The sequence below is a fragment of the Rhinatrema bivittatum genome, chromosome 1 (genome assembly GCF_901001135.1).
Source record: "Rhinatrema bivittatum chromosome 1, aRhiBiv1.1, whole genome shotgun sequence".
NCBI lineage: Eukaryota > Metazoa > Chordata > Amphibia > Gymnophiona > Rhinatrematidae > Rhinatrema > Rhinatrema bivittatum.
The window spans coordinates 118,900,956-118,915,841 of record NC_042615.1 but is presented as its reverse complement, the minus strand read 5'-3'; the positions used below and the strand labels follow the sequence as shown (position 1 = coordinate 118,915,841).

The window sequence follows — 14,886 nt, the reverse complement described above, 5'->3', positions numbered from 1 at the left end:
CTCATGTGTGGGTGATGAGGCTATTTTATAACATGCGCATGTGTGTGTACTCAAGTTCTAAAATTGGCGTGTGCCAAAGCAAAAACAGACCAATGCATTCTCAAGCTCCGCTTTGAAAGTTACCATCATTATATATATATGACTCTTCATAAGGGATATGCTGATGTGCTCAGACACAATAGCAGGGAGGAAGAGGAACGGAATCTCTAATGCAGGTTACTTCCTTTCTAGGTAAACCTTACAATCCCACTCTTTCCCATACGGGGTTAGGTGACACAGACAGGGCACATTAACCACTTGATGTCTAAAATAGGGGATGACCTCCTGCTATTAGTCCTCCAGCATCTCTCCCGCATCCCAATGTATCTAGCCTGGTCATTGCTGTGACATTCACGGGCCAGGGGCCCATGCACCAGGCCTCTCTTCAGAATCCTGCAGTCATGGATCCTGAATCTGGCCACTAAGTGTAACCAGACAACCCCAGGGGAGTAGATGCAGTGCTCCCTACAACCTGGTAAGTCCAAAACAGATTTTTCTGCTATAGACATTAGCAACAGTATTTCTGCCCCAGCACCTCAAGTCATTCCAGATTCTTTGCATTATTATGTACATCTTGCTTTCAAAATTTGGAACCCTTCACACTATCTAGAATGTCTTACATGTCATTTCCCTAATTTCAAATTGTGGATTGTTGCGTCCGTTGGTCCTAGACAGCTTCGCCCTGTTTGACTCACCTTGTTCACAGCTCCTCCCGCTTACCTTGTGAAAATGGCTACCGCCGCGTCTGCAAGCCACCCTCTCCGGCGTCCCCGGAACGGCTATGGTACTGCCTCCTGCCATGCTCCTCCCAAGGCCCTACTAGGGTGTGCGTGCACGCACTACCCTCATCTTTATTCCAGCATTGGCACGAACCTCGGGGGCGTCCCCCTCTAGTGACGTCACGCCATCCGGGTATATAGCCTGTACTTTGTTGCTAGCTCACTGAGTTAGCAAAGGATTGGTTTCGGCCGGTCTAAGCTACTCTGCTGCTTCCGTGCTGCTGCTGGAAGCTCTCCCTCTGCCCTTTGGGGTATTGACTAACTTGGGTAACCACTTCTCGGGGGCCCTCTGCTTTATTTTAGGTGCCTTACAGGGATCAGGTACTCGCTCCTCGAGGGCCTGCTCCCCCTGCCTCGGTGCCAGTACCATCTACTTCAGCCTGGTGGAATCGCATACCTACAGCTACCATCTAGTGAGTAATCTAACTCTCAGTCTGTCTCATCCACAGCAGTGCCTTGCTGGGAAACCTACACTGGAATCTCCTTATACCAACGAGGTGAGAAGGGTCCCCTCTGCCGAGGGTCCCGAGACTGCTACCTACAGACTACCTCTCTACTGCCACCTCTGGTGGTATACATCAAGCTGTACAATAAAAGATCTAATTCTGTGTTTGTGCATCCTGAGTCTAGCCCAGTTCTGTGGCTCCCCACGGGGCCCCTCCCCGTGGGCATGGCCATCTGCCTCAGTACCCAAGAATACACCCAAACACTGCTTAATCATAACATGGATTTGGACAAAATGTTGGTTTATAAAGTCTGCAACTGTAAATGCCTGTAGCAGTTGTGCTATGCCCCAGGCAGATCCCAAGCTACAGATTCTACTTCTTGGTTATATGATTGCAACCCAGACCCTAGGTTAATGGAAGTGCAACAATGCCCAGCTAAACAATTCTCTGATATTTCCATGACTTTTTAGTTTTCTTAGAAGCCTCTCATGAGGGACTTTGTCAAACGCCTTCTGAAAATCCAAATACACTACATCTAGTGGTTCATCTTTATCCATATGTTTATTAACCCCTTCAACAAAATGTAGCAGATTTGTGAGGCAAGACTTCCCTTGAGTAAATCCTTGCTGGCTGTGTCCCATTAAACCATGACTATCTATATGTTCTATGATTTTGTTCTTTAGAATAGTTTCCAAAATTTTTCACGATACTGAAGTCAGGCTCAACGGACTATAATTTTCAGGATTACACCTGGAGCCCTGTTTATATAAATATGAGGGCTACATTTGCTACCCTCCAGTCTTCAGGTACAATGCATGATTTTAATGATAAGTTACAAATTACTACTAATAGCTCTGAAATTTCATTTTTGAGTTTTTTCAGAACCTTGGGGTGTATCCCATCCGGTCCAGGTGATTTGCTACTTTTCAGTTTGTCAATCATTGTGATTGGGTTCAGCTCATCTGAATCATTACCCTTGAAAACCATCTCCAGAACTGGTATCTCCCCAACATCCTCATTAGTAAACACAGAAGCAAAGAATTAATTTAGTCTTTCCATGATGGCCTTATCTTCCTTAAGTGCCCCTTTAACCCCTCGATCATCTTACTTCCAACTGACTCCTTCGTAGGCTTCCTGCTTCGGATATATTTTAAAAAGCGTTTATTATGAGCTTTTGTATCTCTAGCCATCATCTTTTCAAATTCTCTCTTATCAATGCTTTACATTTAACTTGACAATGCACTTGCTTTTTCCTATTTTCTTCAGATAGATCCAATTTTTGAAGAAAGCTTTTTTGGCTAAAATAGCCTCTTTTACCTCTCCTTTTAACCATGCTGGCAATCATTTGGCCTTTCTTCCACCTTTCTTAATGCATGGAATACATTGGAGTAGACTTCTAAGATTGTATTTTTAAACAATGTCCATGCCTGTTTTATTTCTTTATTTCATTATCTATTTCTTTATTTAAAAACATTTTTGTCCGCTTAAAATGAAAATAATAAAGCTAAGTGGATCACACCTTAACATATAGCAATTAAATAACAAACAACTCTTAACCTTTGCAGCCATACCTTTCAGTTTTTTCTATTTTCCTCATTTTATCAAAGTTTTCCTTTTGAAAGTTTAGTGCTAGAGCTGTAGATTTACATATTGTCCCCCTTCCAGTCATTGGTTGAAATTTGATCATGTTATTTTCACTATTGCCAAGCATTCCCATCACCATTACCTCTAGCTAGGGGGGTTAGGAAGTCCTGTCCTGTAACTGGGCAAAGTGGAAATGAACTGTTTTAACTGGTAATTGCATTGGCGTGTATGAATATTAAAATCCCTCCCACTTATGTGGTAGAAGCGACACACACGCTCATCCATATAAAATGGCACACACATTTTTGTGCATCCAGCTAAATTTTATAAGGTGCACACATATACGCGTGCATGTTATAAAATGGCCATGTCCATGGGCGTGCGCCTTCATGTACACCCGCATGGCTGTTTTAAAGTTACAGTCCCTGGGCAGTAGTTAATGAATAGCCCGCTCCAGTTCTCGAGAGCCACAAACAGGCCAGGTTTTCAGGAAATCCACAATGAATATGCATGAGATAGGTTTGCATACAATGAAGGCAGTGCATGCATATCTATCTCATGAATATAAATTGTGGATATCCTGTTTGTGGCTCTCAAGGATCAGAATTAGCCACTCCTCCAGTTGTCTACAGGGGACAATTTTCCAAATGCTTAAGTACTCAACTTTGGGACTTAGCCAGTTAAAACCTTTACAAAAAAAAAATCCACCCCCTCTCCACTGAACAGCTAAAGTTAAATTAACGAGGTGGCCAAATTTAGCTGGGCAAAAATAAGTGGAGGCTCCTGGGGTGGTATTCTAACTTACCCCTAGATTTATCATTTTTCTATAAAATTGCAAAAAATAGAGCCCACAATAAAAAAGGGGCATGGTTAGAGTTATTTTCCTGATATCGCATCACATAGCTATTTTACCACAAAGCAGCAGCTAGGTAGACAGTGTGTCAAGCTAGGTCATGAGTACATTGTACAAATCTCATCTTTTGCTACCTTTCATCACTCCAAATCACATAAAATCTTCAGTGATGTCTACTGTGCTGTTCGTACCTCTGACTATGCATGTAACACTGCTCCCAAAACCTAGCCCACCATCAAAACCTCATCCTGAGTTCAGAATGGCCCATCTTTACGGTGGTTTAAAAAGTTGACTAATATGTGTGCCCTCCCCAGAGGGTTTCTCTCTCTCTTTCTCCCTCCTCCCCTCTTCTCCCTGCCTGAAATGGGAGTTGCAATAAATATTGCAACTCCCATTTCAGCCATAACGCACAGCATAATGCCAGGAAAAAAAGCTGTAGTTATTTCTGACATTAAATCCCGTGATAGCGTGTATTACACTACTGCACCCTCCTTCCAAACTCCTCCCACGTCACTAAATTCTTAAAATTTGCATTCGCATCTCGCGATGCATTATTTATCGCATGCGTTATGTTGTTATTGCTGGCATTAGGGCCCTAACACCCGCCATAAGGCCCTAATGCAATTTGAAAAATGACCTCCTTAATCAGTTAGCTATGAGAACATTAAGCAGGCAACCTCAGCCACAAATACCTGTCCTAAATTTAGTAAGTCACATTTTGACTGGCTACGTTTAGGAAATTTGTAACTGAAAATCTAGTTGGTCAGGTTTGGCTAAAAATTCACCTAAAGATAACTGTTTAAAAATTAACCAGTTATTTTGTATGCTGAGTGGCTCTTTGTGAATTGACTTCATTGCCTAAGTAATTTTTCTAAGCACTTGATAGTCAGGCTAAAGAAAACTTCATTGGTAACAGACCTACATTTGTAACAGACCTACTATTAAGCAGGCAAAAATGTTTCCATGAGTCACTACCATATAGAAATATACAGATTTTACCTCTCGGTCTCTTTCTTCCAATCTGCTGGCAAATAGGTGAAGAACAAACAGCGTGGATCATAAGTACAGGCAGTCTGACAGTACTTAACATCTGGTGCAAAAACTGAAGAAATATCTCCTCCTTTGAAAAATGTGTCTTTGTAGAACTCCGGCATGCATTCTGTTACATAAAGAAATAATCTAGATTGAATTTAATGTAGCCTACAATTTTTGACAATTATTATTATTATTATTATTATTATTATTTAGTGAGGTCAAAGGGATTCAGATTAAATCTAAACTCTTATAGAGTTGCCACCCAACCCAGGCAAACACTGACAAGTTGATCCTGTACTGGGTTTGACGCCACTGCAGCTATGGATTTTAGTCTTGCCTTTCCTAGAAAAATTAGAAGTTCATAGATTCTATGTCTCAAAATCCAAACTGAATCAGCCTGTCAGAATTCACCTGGATCAGTTAGTGACCCCGAATGAGGGGGACAGGAAGATCAAAGTTTAACCTGGAAACATTACATATCAGTTTAGATTAACTTAAATTTGGAAAATTTGTGGCTTGACTTGAATCTCCAATCATTTTGACTTAGGGGCAGATTTTCAAAGGGTTACACACGTAACCCCAAAAACCTGCTCCTGCATGCACCGAGCCTATTTTGCATAGGCTCGGCGATTCACGCAAGTCCCAGGATGCGCATATATCCCGGGGCGGTCCCAAGTCCTCCGGCACAGCGGCCGTGCCGGGGGATGTTGTGTTGGCAGCCGGCTGGCACGTGCAAGTTACGCCTGCCAGAGGCAGGCGTAAATCCTGAAATAAAGGTAGGGGGATTTAGGTAGGGCTGGGGGGTGGGTTAGATAGGGGAAGGGAGGGGAAGGGAGGGGAAGGTGGGGGGAGCAGAAGGAAATTTCCCTCCGAGGCCGATTTCGGGGCGGGCTCGGAGGGAACGGGGAAAGCCATTGGGGCTCCCCTAGGGCTCGGCACATGCAAGGTGCACAAGTGTGCACCCCCTTGCCCACGCTGAACCCGGATTCTATAACATGCGCGCAGCTGCTCGCACATATTATAAAATTGGGCATACATTTGTGCGCACCGGGTAGCGCGCACAAATGTAGGCCATGCGCCCAGGTTATAAAATCTGCCCCTTAGTGTGTAAGAAAATATTTGTAGATTCATACTCACATTCAAAGTATTGAAAGAGTTCTATCTTAATATACTTCAAAAAGTTCAAACCTGAAAGTATTTGTATAAATCCAATTCAATCTGAGTTTAAAAAAATACAAGTATATCAAATTCAAATCAAATGTGTTCTACCCTGATTCCCTTTGAATAAATTCAAAGATCTGAATCAAGAATCAAACTGGGTCAGTGGTCGTGTCCATTCCTGGAGGGTCTGGCTCTTATGCATGTTCAAAAACAAATACATTAGGCCAGTCCAGTGGCTCAGTGGCAGTACATGTTGTGGAAGTGGACCCTTGGACCGAGGTGGAGTTGGCGCAACCCACAGGGAGGAACCTTGTAGGTCCCCACTGTCAACAGACAGAGCTGGCTAAAGCGGAGGCCCAACAGAAACTTCACTAAAATCAGCCCTCGTTCCCCTTAGGTTGAGTCCTCAGGTACCAGGGCCAGCTGGACTTAGGCATGGGCCAACTTGGACGTGGGCCTCTGTGGAGATGTAGATCCATCGCGTAGAGTGTTACAGGCCAGTGAGGAGAGAAGTGAAGTCAGTATGAGCAGTGGTTGGGGCAGGCAGAAGGCAGCAGTGATTGATGCAGGCTGTAGTCAGAGGCAGGTGGAATTCGTTCAGTGTCATGGTTCGGGCAGAGGTGTGGGAAGACAAACTTCTAGGATAATATGTTTTACAGGTAGGGTATTAAATTTTACTAAGTAATAAATAATGGTTTGAGGGATCTATATTGCAATGGATTTTATAACAAAGTAGCAGTATAATGGTAGTTTCACTTGTCAAACTAATTTTCACAAGTGGGATCAGCCAATCAGTGGTAACCGCCAGTCTATGCTCTGCTCCGTTTCTGTCTCTCAACCAAGCACCATTCACTTCTGGTCACAGCCCCAGCCTAGTCCTGCCTTTCTGTCATCGTGACGCCATTACAGGAAATTGTTATAGCCACACCCTCAAAACATCATAGTCATTCTCAAGAACACACTCCCTCTTCTGGTTTGTTTTGATTACATTACAGAAGGGCACACCTCATTCTGTCTCGCTTTCATGTATACTAAAACCAGAAAATGTTTTACCAAGATGGCACCAACAGTATGGGGGCAGAAAATGAGCATGGGGAGCCAGCATTGTTTAATGACCTCACAGAAAATGACATCATGGCAGCGCATCCACAATAAAAATAAAACGCATCTTACCTGAGATGGTACCAACCACATGGGGCAATCATTTTTAGTGATGTCACAGAAAATGATATCACCACCAACCATGTGCATTAAACATCACCATGAAGTATGCAGAGGAAATGATTGTTAATGATCTCACAGGAAATTGCATTACCATCAAGTATGCACTGGAGCCAAAAAAAAACAACCTCCCAGGAATTGTCCAGAGGGCTAGCGATGTATTTTGTTTAAAGGGAACAAACAATCAAAAGAGCGATATATTTAAGGCTTTTTTTAAAACAATAATCAACCAGCTTTTTTAAAATTAGAGTGGTTTTCTTAAACAGCTAATCTTAGCGTAAAATATCCTTCACAGACAGCTTAAGCATAGGTGAAGAATTTCAGCCCTGTGTCCCCTATCCCTCCCTTGTTGTTTTGCAACACAGAGAAGTTTGCAAGCTTTTATCTCCCTTCCCATTATTCACAGCTGCAGGCAGAGGTGTACAATTACATGACAGGACCCTCACCGAATAGAAAAACAGAAGCATATTTCCACAGTGTGCAAATATACAAAGATATTAGAGAAGGGTAATATGCTGAAAGAGGGACAATAACTTTCAAACTGGTGCATGGGCGCCCAAAGACGTGGCAATTTTATAACATGCGTGCATATTAGAAAATAGCATGGGAATTTGCACATGTGAGCCTAAGAGGGCACACACCTAGGCATATAAATTCTAACGCGCACGTCGGGGAATTTTAAAAGCAGTGTGCATCCACACCATTGCCAGTTACACCAGTTCACCCAGTTAACAGCTATGTCCTCCAAACCCACCTGATTTGATAGCCTGCACTACCCCCAGTTACCCCAGGCTTTTAAAATCCATCAGAAATGGCTCTTTCCCAAGAGCAAACTTACAGAAGTCAACTTACGCAGCAGTGGACCTGAGTTCGTGCCAGGTGTGTAAGTAGATACATGCATATCTCTTGGCAACACCCAAGCCCCTCGCACCCCACGGCCCTTTTAGAATCAAGTGAAATGTGCACACAGCGAGAGATACGTGAGCATTTGGGCAGCTTTTAAAATTCAGTGGATGCAGCAAACCCAACTTGTGTGCGCATCTCTTGATTTTGGCGCATACCGAGGTAGATTTTAAAAACATACGCACGCGTGTACTTTTGTTCGCGCACCAGGCGCGAACAAAAGTACGTTGGATTTTATAAGATACGCGTAAATTATAAAATCCTGGGTCGGCGCGCGCAAGGGGGTGCACATTTGTGCAACTTGCGCGCGCTGAGCCCTGCGCGCTGCCCGTTCCCTCCAAGGCCGCTCCAAAATCAGAGCACCTCGGAGGGAACTTTTTTTGCCCCCCGCACCTTCCCTTCCCTTACCTACCTAACCCCCCCCCCCCCCCCGGCCCTATCTAGACCCCCCCCCTACCTTTATCGGCAAAGTTACTACCGCCTCCGGGCAGTAGTAACTTACGCGCGCCGGCGCAGCAGGCCCCGACACAGGCCGCTGTGTCAGGGCACTTGGCCACGCCCCCGGACCGCCCACACGCCCCCGGACATGCCCCCGATCCCTAACCGCACCCCCTGGCCATGCCCCTGACCGCCCCTTTTTGCAAGCCCCTGGACTTACGCGTGTCCCGGGGCTTGCATGCGCAGGGGGGGTTTGGGGTAGGTTTTCGGGGGGGGGGGGTACGCGCGTATCTTACACGAGTACCCCTTTGAAAATCTACCCCACCAAATTCAGGTATACATATATATCATAGGGTCAACCACAGGTACTGTAATTCATGAACAACATATATCACATACCTGTATATATGAATAATACAAAATTTATTTATATCAAATATCTTTTGTTAAAAGCTTTACAACTTACATATTTATCAAAACACACTCATACCACTCATTCATACAATGCAATACAATATACATCTTTCTACTTGTCTCAACAATATATAATTTTCTACTTGCCTGTCTCAACAGTATATTTTAATTAACAAAAAATGTTAAAACATTCCCATCAATTCAAAACCGTTAATAACAATTCCTCCATGTCCACGTCTTCTTTTTCTTTCTTCTCCCATACAATTCCACTTATTTCTTTTCTTCTCCCGACAAGAGACTCCTGTTTCACCCATGGTTTCATCAGGGAATTCATTCAATTATATCTTCTAGGCAGATCACCACTTATTCAATAGGGAGTCATCCAAACTTACATCTACTGATCTATTCCACAAATCTTCAATACAAAAAAGATTTTTATTATTATATTGTGCACCTCTCATTATTTAAACCACTTCCTCAGTATCAAATAAAAAAAATTTAAGATCATATTCAACATATTAATCATAGTTAAACAATTTTTACACCAAATCACTTAAAGCATAAATCGCCTGGTCACACTACACCCGTAATGGCAACACATACTCAAAACCACTCACTTATTCCAAAGAATATAACCCACCAAAAGCAATACAGCCACTTACCTCAGTATCCATTATAGCATTATGCCAGATTAATAGTCAAAAACAACAGTATATTCTGTCTTCAATTCCGGGAAAATTTTTTATCCTGACATACCGCAATCACTGAATGAAGAGAACAAAATACATGAATACCTTGCAATATCTCAATTCAGCAGTACCCATACAATTATTACCCAGATATTTCATTAGTCATAACAGACTTATAACTTACTCGATTGCTTCCAAACATTTCTTCCACCATTTTCATAACAACAACAGCGTCCACCGTAAGGATTGTACCACTTGGACGTGGAGGAATTGTTATTAATGGTTTTGAATTGATGGGAATATTTTAACATTTTTTGTTAATTAAAATATACTGTTGAGACAGGCAAGTAGAAAATTATATATTGTTGAGACAAGTAGAAAGATGTATATTGTATTGTATTGTATGAATGAGTGGTATGAGTGTGTTTTGATAAATATGTAAGTTGTAAAGCTTTTATCAACTTACATCAGCTTTTATTTGATATAAATAAATTTTGTATTATTCATATATACAGGCATACCAAATTCACCTTAAAATGCATTCTTTATTTCAGATACTTTCAAAACACACATAAAATTACAAAAACAGATTATGGCTTTGTATGCATAATACCATTGTTATTTCAAAATACATCTTTGGTCTCTTCAATCATCTACAACAGCAGAGATCTCCCAGGAGGCCCTAATCCATCTACGTGGGCCCAAAATTTAAAATCAAATAAGGTTTATTGATTACATAATCTGTGAAAGGGAGTATACCTCATTTTCTTAAAACAGTACAGTCATGTTTTTTTCTATCTTTCTCAGAAATGAAAAGTATACCTGGTCCCCAGTCAACAACTCAGTCATTTGAGGGAACCCACAGAGAAAATTAAAACTCAAGCTATGCATAGACTCACTAGACAAAGAAATTAAAGGTATTATTCAAACTTCCAGAATAACCAAATATGAAAAGATAAATGTTATTCTGCTGTGCTACAGCATTACCTTTTATTTAGCAGACAAGGGGAAACAGAAAAAATAAACCTGTATCTACCTGAACAAAATGATATGATGACACTTCAATAGAAAACATCAGATCCACAGACCTTATCCTTTAGGAGATGTTAAGCAACATCAGTATGCACTAAGGAAAAAATGCTGATGTTCTGCTCAATAAACTGTCAAAAAAGAAAGACATTTGAAATTAATGGGGCCTTTGTGTACAAGGGAAATGCCATCAGCAGCCTTAATCTGCTTGATCTTGCAGACCCAAGAGCTTTCACAATGGAAGATACCCAAAGTTTGTGAAGAGTTCATGCAAAGCCTGGCTGAATTCAACATGCCCACCACAGTGGTGGGTAATGCGAGCAACAGAGACCTGCTTTAATGTCTGAAGGACAATCCTTCAGCAACAGCTACTGACAAGTTCACAAAGAAAGCAAAACCCAAAGAACCCCTTCACCGTGAAAAAAAGAAATTGCTTGCTTGACACATACCAATGACTGAGTGTATAATGAGATCTTTTCAATAAAAATAGTTTTATAAAAAAAAAAGACAACAACTAGCCTTTGAGTCTTTTAAAAAGCTTCTACAAGGTTATTTTTATTAACGTATGTTATAGGAAACACACATCCAACATGGACTCTAAGATCATCTCAGAAAGGTCTTTTAGATATTCCTTCTGTGAAATCAGCACACTTAGCAGAGACTTGTGCTTTTTCGGTAGCAGCACCGATTATGTAGAACTCACTACCTGTGGCTTTAAGGTTAATGTTCTGCACTAAAACAGTCAAAGGAATGTGTAAGACCTTTTTGTTTGATCAACCAATGGCTGAAAAAGCATGTTGATCTATGGCCTTGGTTTGGACCAGACTTTGATCTTTAAGGGCTGGCATTCCAGTTTATTTAGTTTTGGCTTTGTGGGAGGTATATAAATATTTTTCTCAGGAGGTTCTACTGCAGTTAGTGAATTTTATTTGCTGATGGGAGATTTTGTTTTAGGGGGTTGTTTTTCTTTCTTTGAATCTTGGTATTTTGTTAAGTGTCTGTATTGTGATATATGTTAAATAAATGAATCTGAAGGTTATGAAACATGCTTCAAATGGGCCATATTCAGAAGAGATGCCTTTACAGCAGTGATGTAAGAAAAATACACAGTGTAACCGCAGGCTGTGGAGAGAAGGTATTGAGCAGTCTGTTGTAATATGAAACTGAAGTGCAGTGATTAAAAAGTCCATAATATTGTTAGGAAACCAAAAACTATCTCTGCAAGAATCAAAAAACTCTGCAATTCCATCCTCTGTCGCACAGGTACTTAGCCAGTGTTCACTGGTAAGGTTGTGGGGGAGGGTATTCATCACTAACCCCCATGGGTCTCCGCAATAGTTGTACATCAGGTAACCAGTCACAGGACAGGACATCTAAAAAAAAAAGAGATTCCATGAAATGCAGGGCTCCTTCAACGCATGGTAGATCTGCACGTTATTCATGTTCACAGGTAGTCAAACAGGATGTTCCTTCTGTGATTTATTTTTATCACGTTGTTAAAAACGCTGTATACAATCATATCCATGGTGCAGGGAAAAGCTCTCGACTCTCAAATTACCTGTTTTAATAAGTGAGTAGTGGTCCATGCACTCCTGACTGGGTGACAAGTCAAAAGTCTAGATGGAATCCTAGAGGTTGGATGCGTGTTCCTAGAGCTCTTGCTTACTTGCTTACTTTTTCATATTCCAATTTTGTTTTCTTGGACATGTGAAGGAAGAGAAAAGGGGGAATTTGTTTCCCTCCATCTCAAGCCTCTTCTGGTTCCTTAATGCAGCAGTCGATTTTATGGCTCATGTCCTCAGAGTTATCAGTGTCTACTCCAGGATCAAAGTCTCTTGTTGCTGCGAGTGAAAAGGAAGCCTCCTCTTGGTCTGATGCCAAGTTTTCCCTCAGCCCGAATATGTGGTCTGTACCTCCGTTGCCTGCACTTTTGGTTAGCCCAGGAGTGGTAGCTATCAGTACCATGGCTAACCTGGAAGAAGTGGAGCCCCTGGAGGAAGTAGCACAGATGACACCCCTGAGCATGACAAGGCTCTTGGGATCTTCTTCGTTGTCTGAAGAAGCAGGAAGTGGATCGAGGAAGACGGTTAGTAAAATGGCGATGCCGAGTGTTTCGATCAAGGTTGGATTGCCTTCCCTGCTTCCTGGACCTGGTGTGGTTGCTCATGGAAAACAGGGTATGATATCCTTAGAGTCTACTGGAATGCTATTGGTGTCATGAATTCTTCCATTTCAAAAAGATTGGAAGGCATCTAATCTCTTCTTAGAGATAAGAATCAAATTGACAGGGTGGATCAAATTGTCAAGAGCCACACTGAGAAAATACAATTTTGTGAAAGGACATGATGTCGGTACAGGTTTCCTATATGGCATTAATAAAAGATAGTATTAAAATACAATGGAAACTTGAGAATATGGAGAACAGTCTGAGGGTTATGAACCTTTGGGTACTGAATTTTCCCCAGACCGCTGATTAAGCCGGAGGAACTGTTTAAGTGATATATGACTCATGTGTTAGAGATTCCTTTGGAGTCTCTCCTTCCCTTAAATAAAATCTACTATCTGCTTCAGAAGAAACATTTTGTGAATTCTGAGTTCCATCCGGATGCTGTGCAAAATCAGATCAATATGGATACCTTGGGATTGTCTGCCTTTTTGAGAACTCTCAGGATGAAATAGAAACTTGGGCCACCCTGCAAATTTATTTAGTCTTTGAACCTGACCAAAATTCTATTATGCAGCTTTTCTTTAGAAATAAGGATGCTATGTTTATGGGTCAAAAGATTTGTTTTTCTTTTCTGATGTTTCTTTTGAAACTCAAACTAGTCGCAAGCAGTTCCTGCACTTACGTCAGGAGGTGTTTGCTACTGGAGGTGAATTCTTTCTTTGTTTTCTCTGTAAAGATTTGCTGAAACTTGGAAATGTGTATTATATATTTGTTGACCTGAAACAATTAAAATCATTTTTAGATAAAAAAAAAAACCTGACATTTGTAATGCTAATGTTACCAGCTAGGGATTTTTTGTCTGCTCTTTAATATGTAAAACCTTTAGATATGCCCGTTTGTATATTAGTTTCCTATTTTTATTCTCCCCCTCTTATATTTTATTGTGGGCTGAATTGAGATATACAGATGCAATAATATGTTTACTTTTTCATATTTGTGCCTTACTGATTGACTCATCATTGCAACCTATTTTCTTTGTAAATGTTTGTTCAATAATTTGTGGAAATTTAATAAATATAAAGCTTAAAAATATGTCATGCCTCGGGAAAACTCATAATATTTATCAGCAAAGCGCTGTCTTTCAGATGAAGTTTCCACACTTTATCTAATATAGACTACACGGTAGTAGCTATATTCAGCTTATAGATATGATGTTTTACAACTCCTCATCCCAATCTCTTCCACCATAGAAGATGCAATGTCAAGAGCAGCCTCTCACCTTGATGCAATTCGTAATATGCTAAACAACCTAAAATTATGTTTAAACATGAACAAAACTGAATGTATTTTAATTGTAAGAAAAAACTCTGGATCAATAACCACACCACCCTTCCAAATTAACAACACTCACATTCAACTTAAAGACAACGTTAAAGACCTTGGCATATGGTTAGGCAATGAACTAAACTACAAAAAACACATTACAACAAGAACAAAAGAAGGCTTCCATAAACTCCAAATACTCAAGCACCTAAAACCAATGCTTCATCTCCGTGATTTCAGAACTGTCTTAAAAGCCCTCATCTTTTCCAGTCTGGACTACTGCAACTTTCTCCTGATAGGTCTACCTAAAACGACCTTAAAACCACTGCAGCTACTTCAGAATGCCGCTGCCAGAGTCCTGACTGGTAAAAGAAAATCTGACCACATAACCCCCGTACTCAACAATTTACATTGGCTACCGGTAGAGAAAAGAATAGAGTTCAAAGTCCTTACAATTCTACACAAGACAATTCATAAAGTAGACTACACAGCCCTGGACAATATCATACATATACATAGGTCATTACGTACGACAAGGTCAACAAGTAAACTTCATCTAGATGTTCCATCTCTACCACAAGCCAAATTGTCCTCCACAAGAAACAGAGCTATCTCCATCATTGGCCCGAAATTATGGAACTCCCTACCTCATCACCTGAGCTCTCAAGAAAACTTTAAATCTTTTAAAAAAGATCTTAAAACTTGGCTACTCAGCCAAACACTCAAAGACAGTATAGGATAAGACTGCAGTCCACTCCCTTGGCGTGTCCCACCTTGGCCATGCAATCTCCCTCCAACGACTACC

General features: G+C 41.1%; 1 protein-coding gene across 1 annotated transcript in view; it reads right to left on the bottom strand.

Annotated features, from left to right (window-relative positions):
• The window catches only part of KLKB1 (kallikrein B1), a 132,526-nt gene that overhangs the window by 102,957 nt on the left and 14,683 nt on the right, over positions 1-14,886 (bottom strand). Inside the window, exon 3 of the mRNA XM_029586946.1 lies at positions 4,701-4,860. Coding sequence (XP_029442806.1) covers positions 4,701-4,860 — 160 coding nt within the window. The remainder of the gene's footprint in view (positions 1-4,700; positions 4,861-14,886) is intronic.